This window comes from Carcharodon carcharias, chromosome 21 (assembly GCF_017639515.1).
Source record: "Carcharodon carcharias isolate sCarCar2 chromosome 21, sCarCar2.pri, whole genome shotgun sequence".
NCBI lineage: Eukaryota > Metazoa > Chordata > Chondrichthyes > Lamniformes > Lamnidae > Carcharodon > Carcharodon carcharias.
In genome coordinates this window covers 70049042-70061501 of record NC_054487.1, presented here as the reverse complement: position 1 = coordinate 70061501, position 12460 = coordinate 70049042, and the positions used below count along the sequence as shown (strand labels likewise).

The 12460-nt window shown below is 41.2% G+C and overlaps 1 protein-coding gene across 9 annotated transcripts in view; it reads left to right on the top strand.

The window, feature by feature from the left end:
• Nucleotides 1–6252, top strand: part of LOC121292896 (RAB3A interacting protein (rabin3)) — a 79965-nt gene extending 73713 nt beyond the window's left edge. For all 9 annotated transcript variants that reach the window (XM_041215355.1, XM_041215354.1, XM_041215350.1 and 6 more), the window contains one exon: nt 4871–6252. In XM_041215355.1, coding sequence (XP_041071289.1) covers nt 4871–4953 — 83 coding nt within the window. In that variant the 3' untranslated portion in view covers nt 4954–6252. The remainder of the gene's footprint in view (nt 1–4870) is intronic.
• The last annotated feature ends 6208 nt before the right edge of the window (nt 6253–12460 follow it).

Here is a 12460-nt window from a genome sequence, read left to right as displayed (position 1 = left end):
AAGTTAATATTTTTTAAATTGCACTGATTTGAGACCTATGATGTGTAATTGCACTAAAAATACACTTAGAAGCTTCAGACACATGTCTATCCAATAGTTTTTCACCTGCATATCAGAAGATTGTAGAAAAAAAACTCCCTCTCCTGCAGAGAAATTGTGGGTATGCATTTGCTCCCTTGCTATATCTAATTGTTTATTGGATAAAGAAGCATAAAGTGACATAGAAGCACTCCCCTTCTTTCCCAAGTTCATTCAAGTGCATTCTACTTTCTCATGGCACCACCTCATTCCCTTCCATCTTCAGGCTGAACTTCCCACCCCCTTCCTTCTCAGTTTCTGCCGGTGCCTTTTTTTGTCTTGCCTGCCACCACGCTTGTTAATGCAGGAACTCTCTCTTCTTTCTCAATTCATGTTAAGATGCTTAATGAGCAACAGAAATAGCTTGCCAAAAAGCATCCCAAAGCTTTTCAGAGAACCATATTCAGACAGAAATGGTTGTCAAGTGAAAAAAGATTGTTAGCATGGATGATTAAAGCTTGGACAAGGATGTGAGTGTTAAGGAGACTTGCGGAAAAAGGGAATGCAAAGAGCCTTGGAGTGAGAATTGCAGAGCTTCGTGTCTAGATGACGAAGGCATGGCCTCTAGAGTTAGGTTGGAATGGAATGGGGATATGAAAGAGCCCATCGTTGAAGTAGATGAGGTTGTAGAGCTGATCAAGTTTTATGAGGCAGAGAAGGGTATGGCAGTGAAGGGATTAAAATGCAAGGATCAGGGTGAGAATTTAAAATTGGAGATGTGGGAGACTAGGAGACAACCTGGATCAGAAAATACATGCGATGGGTGTGAAATAGGATATGGCTGGAAGAGCTTTGGATGAGTTGATTTTATGAATGGTTAAGAATGATAGGCTCTCAGAAAAGCATTGGCATAGTTAATCTGAAGGTGACAAAGCTGCGTATTGGGGTATCAACAGCAAATGAGATCAGGCAGGGGTTGGTGTTATTCAGATGGAAGTAGGCAGTTGTTGGGCTAGAGAGGCTAAGTGGTTGGAATCACAGATCAGTGTCAGTGTTGAGGTGTTGAAGAGATGGTTTCCATCTCAGATAGTGCTTTAGCAGTCAATGTAATTTGTGGCAAGGACACTGTGTTTGTGGTTGGACCTAATTATAATGTAACATCTCAAATGTTTGGTAGAGCGAATTGCAATTTATCCATAACTGGACGTGGAGCAAACAGTCTGACAACACAGGCAGTAGAGGTTTTGGGTGAGCCAGGGAGAGATTGATGACATTAAGCTCTATGTATGTGGAAAAGCTGGCCTCAATATTAACATCCCCCCCCCCCCCCCCCCCCCAATGACAGATTGGAGAGGGCTGGTGCTGGGATTAAACATTTTAAAACTGGGAATGTGCCTGCATTCCGCTGTGTATGCACCTGTCATCATTTCAGGTTTTACTCTTTCATGGGATGCAGGTGTCATTTACAAGACCAGCATTTGTTGCCCATCCCCAACTGCCCTCGAGAAGATGGTGGTGAGCCACCTTCTTGAACCGCTGCAGTCCTTGTGGTGTAGCTACACTTACAGTGCCTTTAGGAAGACAATTCCAAGATTTTGACCCAGTGATAGTGAAGGAATGGTGATTCTGTTCCAAGTCAGAATGGGGGTGGCTTGGAGGGAAACATGCAGGTGGTGATGTTCCCATGCGTCTGCTGCCCTTGTCCTTCTAGGCAGTAGAGGTCGTGGGTTTGGAAGGCGCTGTCAAAGGCTTGGTGAGTTGCTGCAGTACATGATGCTGCCATTGTGTGTCAGTGGTGGTGGAGAAAATGAATGTTTAAGTTGGTGAATGTTGTGCCGATCAAGCGGGCTGCTTTTTTCTTGGATGGTGTGGTGCTTCTTGTTGGAACAGCACTCATGCAGGCAAATGGACAGTATTCCATCACACTCCTGACTTGTGTCTTGTGGCTGGTGGACAGATTTGAAGAGTCAGGCGTTATTCGCCTCAGACGCCATCACCCCGCCCCGCCCCCCACCACCCAGGATGTTGATAGTGGGGGATTCCGTGATGGTAATGTCGTTAAATATCCTGGGGAGATGGTTACATTCTCTGTCTTGTTCGAAATGGTCAGTGTCTGGCGTTTGTGTGGTATGAATGTCACTTGCCTCTTATCAGCCCAAGCTTGAATGTTACCTAGCTTTTGCTGCGTATGGACATGGACTGCTTCAGTATCCGAGGAGTTGCAAATGGTACTGAACTTTGTGCAATTATCAGTGAACGTCCCCACTTGCGACCTTATTATGAGCATGCCATTCAAATGTCCAACCTTGGAGTTCATTACCATTTAAAATCAGGCTATCACATTGCAGTTGGAGGTCTGATTTAAATTTAATACGCTGTCCAGGTTTCCCAGGGCTCAGAAAATGTGGAAATAGAAGGGACTTGAGAGCTAAGTCAGGAAGATTGGTGCTTTTTAGAATACTCCATGTGGGCTAGGAAAAGGAGCCTCCTCTCTGCCTATTGCAATCTCTCTCTCAACCCTCTGCCACCATCAGATGCCCTGATCTCTGGTTCCCTCTTAATTTCCACTTTCTCCTCACCAACTCAAGCTCAGAACTTTGGCTCAGTTTCTCCTGATTGCTACTCCCTCCCAATTACTACCTTCTTCCCCTCCCCACTGCACCAAACCCTGATTGCTCTTTCCCCCCGCAATTGTCGGGTATTATCCCCAAGGTTCCCTGCCAGAAATCTCCAGTTGCTGGTGTTCCCATCTGATAGCTGGTCTGCCTGCCAAGCTGGCCAGCTGTTGGGATGGAGATGGAAGAAAAGATTGCAGTTAAGTTGTCTAATTTGGCAGGATGTCTGCATTCCTGTTCTTGTATTACTGTTCTCCCCAGTATCTTCCTGTCTCCCTGTAAGTTTCAGGACTCATGACTTAAGGTGATGTCATCAAGAATAGTTCGACAAGGAAGAAGGGGGGATCCAAGAATAGATTCTTTTGGGACTTCATGGGGAGCTGGGTGGAAAGAGAAGGTACTATTGTATGCACCCTGGCTAATATTGGATCGATAAGAGCAGACCGTCTTGCTGTACTGGGCAATGAAAGAGTGCCATTGGCAAACAGTGGTATGTTGTCTGTATCAAAGGCTGCAGAGAGATTTAGAAGGACATGGTGGGATAGCGCACCATGGTCACAGTCACAAGAATGACATTTGCAACTTTGATTTGTATCATTCCAGTCCTATAGAAGGGCACAAACATGATTGAAGAGTCAAGCAAGTTTTGGAAACAATGGAAATAGATTTGGGAAGTGACAACATATTTGAGGACTAAAATAAAAGCAAAATATTGCGATGCTAGAAATCTGAAATAAAAATAAAATGCTGGAAAAACTCAGCAGGCCTGGCAGCGTCTGTGGAGAGAGAAATGGGGTTAATGTTTCGAATCCAGTATGACTCATCAGAGCCCCAGACTTCGATGCTGTCAGACTTGTTGAGTTTTTCCAACATGTTTAAGGACTTGGCATAGTGATAGAGGTGAGATATTGGGTAATAGAATGGTCAAGGATAGGGATTTTGAGGAGTAGATGTGATGGTCATTTTGAAAGGGAAGGTAACATCTGAGGAGAAGGAGCCATCTACAATGTCAGCTAGTATGGGGATTAGGCAAAGAAGTTGGTTGCTCAGCGGTTCAGTGGGAACATGATCAGCGGAACAGGAGATAACTCTCATGGACAAGATGTGTAGGTGTGAACGGAGAGGGAGAGAATTTAGAGAGCGATCCTGGTTCAGTGTTGGGGCAGAATGAAGTCTTGGGGCGGTATTGCCTGGTGTGCAAGGGGAAGGAGGATGAAGCAGAGGCTGCTCTAGACTTAGGAATAGAGAAGTCCATGAGTTCCTCTCACTTGCTGGAGGTGAGGCAAAGTAGTGAACAGTTTTGCCAGAGCAAATCAAAGTCCAATTGCATTTGATGTCCTGTAGCCATATCTGCTGATGGATGGCTAAACCATTGCCTCACCAGATATGTTCAAGCCTGGCCCTTGGACTTGAGGGAGCAAAGGATGCAGGCCGTACAGTGGAGAATTATCAGGGTGGAAGAGAGTAAGGACTTTACTGGGGACAAGGGCATAAAGGTGGAGGTGAGGTTGCAGAAGTGGCTGCAGAACAGTTTTGGTGAATGGATGGTCAAAAGGTAGACAGGGAGTTTGCAGTAGTAAGTGACTTGTGGGAGAATTTATTCAAGGGACTGATACAAAAGAAGTCGTGGTTCATTCTTTAGCCTCATCACTTCAGGCTGCCATTCTGCTCTCATTTCTTTGTTTATGCTGCTGATTAAAAATGTCAATAATTGCTTATTATGTGCATGAATAAGAGTGCTCATGCAACTACATTTAATTTTATGGCTTGGCCTAAATAGCCAAGTGGTTATGGTACTGAGCTTGTAACCCCAAGATCAAGAGTTCAAATCTCACAATGGCAAACATAGAAACAATGTAACTTCATCTGAAAAAGATGGAAACGTGTTTGTACTTGAAAGAGTTACATTTAATTTTATATTGACATACATTATGGTCAGTATGTGATTAAAGAAAATTTTGTCTCAATTTATTTAACCTTCCTGCAATATATTGTTTTGAAAACTTGGTGTTCAATTATATCTGAAATTAGGACCTGCATTGTACACATTAAATATGTGAAAAAAATTGAGATTACTGTATTTAACGTATTTATGCATCTCATGAAAATTCTGACTACCTTCAGTCACTGCTGTAGAGTTGAAAACTTATTTGGAGTACAAGTGACTTTTACTAAGTTAAGAATGATGTTCATTACAATCTTTGTCATTTTATGCTTTTTGTATTCTATTTTTACAGTTGAACAAATGTTTTGGGAAGTGATGCATCTGAGGAAGGAAATGTCACTAGCCAAACTAGGATTTTACAAGGAGGAACTCTGAGATCCAGCTGTTGGAAAATGCATGAGCTTTAATGAGTGATCAACAATAATGTGGTTTCTAAGACTTTATTGTCCAAATATTTATTTCTTTTAAGTAGGCCTACCATCTCATTTTTTTTCAGCAGCTACACTTAAGTATTATAAGGGTAGTTAATTCTGACATATGACAACAGACTGAAAAATATTTTCTTTTCTGTTACAAGCTTTTAGTTTTGGACATTTGAAGAACCGTGTTGAGTATTTGCAACAGTATCAGTGGCACTGCATAGAAAAGAAGTTTATGGGTGTAATGAAAGCAGCTGAAATAAATTTTGACCTCAGTTATCTGTTATGCAAAATGTTTGCAAGAAAAATGAATGCTTTGTGTGTGCTGGCTTTCTGTTTTCATATACTATATTTTAAAATAGTTTGACAGGATGTGGGGTTTTCATTCTCTGAATAGCAAATCAAATTTTCCATCATTTGAATTCAATTTCATTTAATAATGATTGAGTTATTGATTTCACATTGTGCACTTTAAATACAATGTATTTTCTAAGAACAACACTTTATAATTCAATTCTATAGCAAATCTAAGACAAATTAAGACATCAAAAGGACTAATATGAAATGCATTAATGATACATTACTGTAACAATCTATAAATGCACTAAATGACAATAAAACTGGTAAATGTTAGTTTGCAGTTTTGAAGATTATCTGCTTATAAGACTATTCATATAGTGAGAATTCTGATGCTACTGAATAACCAGGAGAAATTGATGGGTGAAAGTTTTGGAACTTTTGAGAGTGTACTATCTTGTCCTTTGTTTCTATTTTTATGCTCTACCATGAAATAATTTCAAAAGGAATTCTGTTCAATTTTTTTTATCCCATTGTCATTATTAATTACATTGATGTTTATCTCTCAAACTGTTCTTAACCCTTATGGGTACAAGGAATAATTAATTCTTAATTTGGCATCCTGCGAATTAGAAAAAAAACAAATGCCTTTGTCATTGACTAAATGTGCTTGCTCAGCCTGTATTGACAACAGTTGATTGTTTCTTTGCCATCTTCCTTCCTATGTCTCAGACGGTGCAAGCGAATGATTTTAATTAAATTTCTTTCCAGTTATAAACCTTTTATAAAAAATGGAAGAAAATACTGTATGTCAGAAGCATTTTAGCTAGTAGAAGTCTTTAATTTGCTGTTTCTTGGTCATCATGGATAATTTGGATGATACCTATTTCATCTTTTTGTTCTGCACAATGTTACTTCCTGTTTCCATGTATTTTCCAATTATACCCTCCGATGAAAACCGGAATTCTGCAATAATTTCTGTTAAGTTTTAGGACCAATATCATATCCGTTTGTGTAGCATTGTTAAGGTGAGTTGCATGGAAGATCACTCGACACATTCACATTATGGCTGCTGGTTTTCAAGGAGTCTGATATAACATTGAGGAGTGTGAGGGTGATCACTTCCTCCAGGAAGGGAAAATTGCAAGAAGAGCCAACTCTAATGTAACTACTGACTGTTGGTTATAGAGGGGATTAACTAATGCTTAAAAATTGGCCTTGTGCCTTCTTCCTCTATGGCTGTTCTATTTGTCTAAAAAGAGGGAAATTTAAGGTTTAAATTGGAATGAAAGGGGCTGATAAACTTATAGTATGCTAAGAACTGCTTTTAAAAGAAATAGTATTAGACTAAGCAACAACAATGGTGAATTAAGTCTTCAGTGTAAAATACTATATGTCCTAACAGTGTTGGAGAAAAATTATATAATGGACTCATCACTGAAAGAAAGTTTTGTTTCTGACTAAGTTATCAAAATATTTAATGGCATTGATTTTCAGGAGGGTGGGGTGAGAGTGAGAAGAGTGCAGTGAAGCCTGGCAACAGACAATGAACCCAGCAAGCCTGGGGGCGTAGAGGCTGTACCAATCTTTACAGCAAGGTGTCATTTAAATAAATCTCTGCAGTGCCCTGCCTGACAACCTGCCAGGTTGACTATCTGATGGCAGATGTGAAGTGTGCATCTGGTGGTACAAACCATATCTGGAAGCCTGTGTTAATGGTCCCCAGCAGTCAGTGAAAAAGGGAAAGATCTGGGCAGGATCTGGAATGGAGAAGCAGTCTCCTGTCAGAACTGGAATTGGTTGATTGTTGGGGGGGGGGGGGGGGGGGTGGGGGGGGGTGGGTAGGGGGGGGGGTTGCAGATTGTGGGTGCGGGTTAAAGAATCTGCCTGGCATAATGGAGTCCCAGGACTTTCATGTGAATTTTGAAGCAGAATTCCTGTAATTCCTAGGGCCATTTGGCTTCTGATCTCATTAGAGCCTTGGTCCAAGCATGGACAAAAGAACTGAACTTGAGGTGAAGTGAGAGTGGCTATCCTTGATATCAAGGCAGCATTTGACCGTGTGTGGCATCAAGGAGCCTTAGCAAACTTGGAGTCAATGGGGGTAAGTGAGAAAACAATCCATTGGTTGGAGCCATACCTGGCACAAAGAAGATGGCTGTGGTTCTTGGGGATCAATCATCTCAGTTCCAGGACATCACACAGGAGTTCCTCAGGGTAGTGTCCTAGGCCCAACCATCTTTAGCTGCTTCATCAATGACCTTCCCTCCATCATATGGTCAGAGATGGGGATGTTTTTTGATGATTGCACAATGTTCATCATTTATGACTTTTCAAACACTGAAGCACTGTGTACCCACATGCAGTAAGACCTGGACAACATTCAGGCATGGACTGATGAGTGGCAAATAACATTTGCGTCACACAAGTGCCAGGCAATGACCATCTCAAACAAGAGAGAATCCAACCATCTCCTCATGATGTTTAATGGCATTACCATCACTGGTCCCCCCACTATCAACATCCTGGGGGTTCCCATTGACCAGAAACTGAACTGGACTAGCCATATAAATACTGTGACTACAACAGCAGGTCAGAGGCTGGGAATTCTGTAGTGAGTGACTCACCTCCCCAAAGCCTGTCCACCATCTACAAGGTTCAAGTCAGGATTGTGATGGAATACTCTCCCCTTGCCTGGATGAATGCAGCTCCAACAACACTCAAGGAGCTTGACACCATCCAGGACAAAGCAACACACTTGATTGGTACCCCATCCACCAGCCTAAAGATTCACTCCCTCAACCACCGATGCACAGTGGCAGCAGTATGTGCCATCTACAAGATGTACTGCAGCAACTCACTAAGGGTTCCTTCAACAGCACCTTCCAAACCTGTCTTTTACCATCTAGAAGGACAAGGGCAGCAGGTGCATGGGAACACCACCACTGCAAGTTCCCCTCCAAGCCACACACCCCCTGACTTGGAATGGTCTTGCTGTTCCTTCACCATTGCTGGGTCAAAATCCTGGAACTTCCTTCCTAACAGCACTGTGGGCGTACCTACACCACATGTACTGCAGCGGCTCAAGAATGTAGCTCATCACCATCTCAACAGCAATTAGCGATAGATAAATGTAGTCTAGCCAGTGACATCTCACGAAAGAATTAAAAAAAACTCCCAACCCATAAGGATACACAAAATAAAACTTTTTATACTTAATTTCAGGCCCTCTTACCCCTTCTTAGCCTGCTACCTTACCTCTGTATCCTGATATTAACCTCTTTTTGAACAAGCAGGTTATTAAATACTTAAAAAGCCTAGGAACAGCTTACTACCTGTGATTCTCCACAGTTTATTTCCTTTCTGGGCTGCCAAGATTGTGTGGCATTACAGAAATGTAAATTCTGTCTTTTAAAAGGTTCTTATGTTGTTAGATATGAGTCCTAACTTCTGCCAAATGGATTCATTTTTATCAGTGCAAATGCAACAATTTCTTAACTCATGGGAGGCTGGTAGTGAGCTTTTGTTTCCACAAGGCTTACAGTGGAGTGGTTCAAATTATGCAGCAGTTTGTGACAATTCTGAACTCATGATTAATCTCTTCCTCATCAAAATTGCTGGAGATTTTTTACACACGAAATGCAATGTGCATTTAACTTGTTATTATTTTCCCAGCAGATTCTGGGCCATAGTGTAAAATTTATAGCAAAATGTTCACTTGAAATAAACTTTCTCTGAATGTGAAACTACATAGATGCACCTAATGAATTAGCAGAAACAGTTTGTTTTCTGCAGTGATTCACGGGTTTAAGTTGGTATCTGACAAATATCCAGTAGTTTTCTCAATATCACTTACAAAACACAGATGGACTTATTTAAGTTTATATTTTAGACCTGGGGCAATTAAGGCTAGCTAACAATTTATCTTCAGTTAGTTAATTTTAATGAAAATTTTAAAAATGCAAAGGCCCATAAATGTACACAATTGAAAATATAGGGCACCCATTAATTTGTTACTAAATAGTGAAGAAATGACAGAAACTTGCAAGTATTCAGGAGGCTGATGATACAGCTTTCTAATGGCATTACTTTATATGTATATTGCTGCCTGAAATCCTGCTTTTGGCCTGAAATTGCTGGCACAAGGTTTGCCTGATTTAAGAACCTTCTATGATTGCATTGAATTCCTGCAATTCATAAAGAAAAGAACAGTGCCATTAATGATTCATGTAGTACAGCTATAATCATGTATAGTTATGCAAAGGAAATTCATTATATTGAGTTTATCTTTTTATGCTATAATATGCTTTTATTCATTTCTATAAAGGGAAAACTTGAAATTTCTCAAGGAAATAAATATTAATGACTTTGAACAAATTGAGAATTGTATATCCTTGTTTGCATGTGCTACAAAGTTAGGAGAATTAGGCCGTGCAGATGGGAGCAGGAAGTTACAAAGTGACTTAGGGGAGAATTTTCTCCCCGTCGGAGGGGTTGGATGGCTGCACGCTGCCATTTTGCGTGGGCAGGCCAATTAAGGCCCATCCAGCGTGACGTGCACCTGGAAGCGCTGTGCGGGCAGGGGGGGGTGGGGGGAAGTAGGCTGAGTCGGGGCCTGCGCTCTTTCGCGCATGGGTACGAAAGAGTGCAGATATCTCTGAGGCAAAAAGCTGCCTCAGGGAGATCATTTTAATTTTTAAAATCTTAATACAGACAAAAAAAAGATTTTAAGACATGTCCCCTCATGTGACAGTGTCACATGAGCTGGGACATGTCAATGAATTTTATTATAAATTTTCGTTAAACTTTAAAACCTTCATGAAACCTCACACCGCTCTTCGATGAGGTTTCATGATAAATGCGAAGGCCGCCTGGGTTCTTCGTCTGCCTGCCAACTTTAAGGGTGGACGGGCAGTTCAATTAATTAGTTTAATTACTATTTAAATGGCCTTAGGCCTTTGACAGTTCGGCGGGTGTGCAGCCGACAACGCTGCGCGCCCGCTGAACTCAAGATCTGAATGACGAGCGGTGATGTCGAGACGCACGCCAGACATCACTGTTCGTCATTTTATGCATCGGTGAGTGGAGCTTGCCCCTGCTTGCCATACCAAAGATTCTGCCCATAGACAGATTGAGTGGGAAAACTCAGCAACTGGCATCCAAAGTGGGCAGTTAATAAAACATATAGTATCCTAGGCTTTATTAATAAGGGTATAGAGTACATGCGCAAGGAGCTTATGCTAAATTTATATAAGACACTCAGAACTCAGCTGGAGTATTGTGTACAGTTCTGGCCGCCACAGTCTAGGAAGGATGTAAACACATTGGAGAGAGTGAAGAAGAGGTTTACAAGAGTGGATCCAGGAATGAGAAACTTCAATTACGAAGATAGATTGGAGAGGTTTGGACTGCTCTCCTTGGAGAGAAGGCGGCTAAGAGGAGATTTGATAGAGATGTTCAAAATCATGAGGGGGCTGGGCAGAGTAGATAGGGAAAAGCTGTTCCACTTGTAAAAAGATCAAGAACAAGAGGGCACAGATTAAAGTGAATTGCAAAAGAAGCAAATGTGATGTGAGAAAAAATTTTATCACACGAGTGGTTCGGGCCTGGTATGCACTGCCTGGAAGTGTGGAGGAGGCAGGTTCAATCGCGGTATTCAAGAGGGCATTAGATGATTATTTGAATAGAAACAATGTGCAGGGGTACAGGGAAAAGGCAGGGCAATGGCACTAGGTCATAATGCTGATTTGGAGAGCTGGTGCAGACATGATGGGCCGAATGGTGGCCTCCTGTGCTGTTAAAGTTCTGACTGAGTGCACAAGTACAAATAGTCTAATGGAATATTGACCTTCATCTCAAGTGGGATGGAATACAAATGGGAGGAAGTTGTGCTTCAGTTGTATTCGTCCTCAGTCAGATCCTATCTGAAGTACTGCATTCTGTTTTGGGCACCTCAGGAAGGATATATTGGTCTTGGAGAGGATGCAGCGCAGATTCACCAGAATTATATCTGGCCTTGGGAGAGGGTTAAAATGCTAGGACAAGTTGCATAAATGTGATTGTATTCCCTTGAGTGTAGAAGACTTAGGGGTGACATGACTGAAGTGTATAAAACGTTCAAATGATTTGATAGCGTGGATTTGGAGGAACTATTTCCTCTGGTGAGGAATCCAGAACAAGGGGACATAAATTATTGTCATGCCATTCAGGAGTGAAAGGATAGCAGAAATCTGGAACTCTTGGCTCCAAAAAGGCTATGGACTCTAGGACAGTTAGAGCTTTCAAGACTGATACAAATTTGTTACAAACAGTATTAAGGGATATGGAGCTCTAACACATAAATGGAGTTGAGGTGCAGATCAGCCACAATCTAATGGCAGACAGTGACAGAATGACCTATTCTTATTCCTAATATTTCTAAATATGGACTTGGAGTTGTGATTGTGCTGAATTGGTATGTTTGCATTTATAAAGTTCCTTTCACATAAACTTTTGTGTTCAACACACTGAATGCTTGCCAGAGTTCAGTGATTTACATAGGCAAATGTTTACAACTCGATGGAAAACAGTCGAATAGGGAGTCTTTTAGATATTCCCCATTGCAGATCTTTTTTTCTGTTTGTTAAGTTTTAACAACAATTATAACGAGTAACTACAAAAAATAGCTTACAGTATAGCAATAATTTAATAACCATTACAGAACTTTTAGCCATTTACCATGAAAAAAGTATTAAGGGCTTGAAAATGGTCTAAGTTTTGTGTAAGAGTTAATGGGCAAATTGTAGAGTTACGGTGCAGAAAAAGGCCATTCAACCCATCGTGCCTGTGCTTGGAATAGTAGCCGTTCCATAATAGTTGTTGTTTCCAAATGAACTTTGTATTATATATTAAAAAAAGGTTTGACCCTAGTTTTGTGCTTCTGCACTTGCTAGCCTGCAAATTTCCACCTATTTTAATGGGAGGAAATCCATGGACTCGTGAGCAGAGAACACAGCATATGTTTGTTGTTTATTTTCAGCTTTAAGGAAACTGCAGGTGCACACTCACCAAGTTGCTGTGTACCTGTGGCCTGGGCAGCATGTAAGCTCCCTGTTCTTTACCTAATGCAAGAAAATGTGACTACAGTGCACAAGCATAAATCATACACAAACATTTTAGGATTTTTT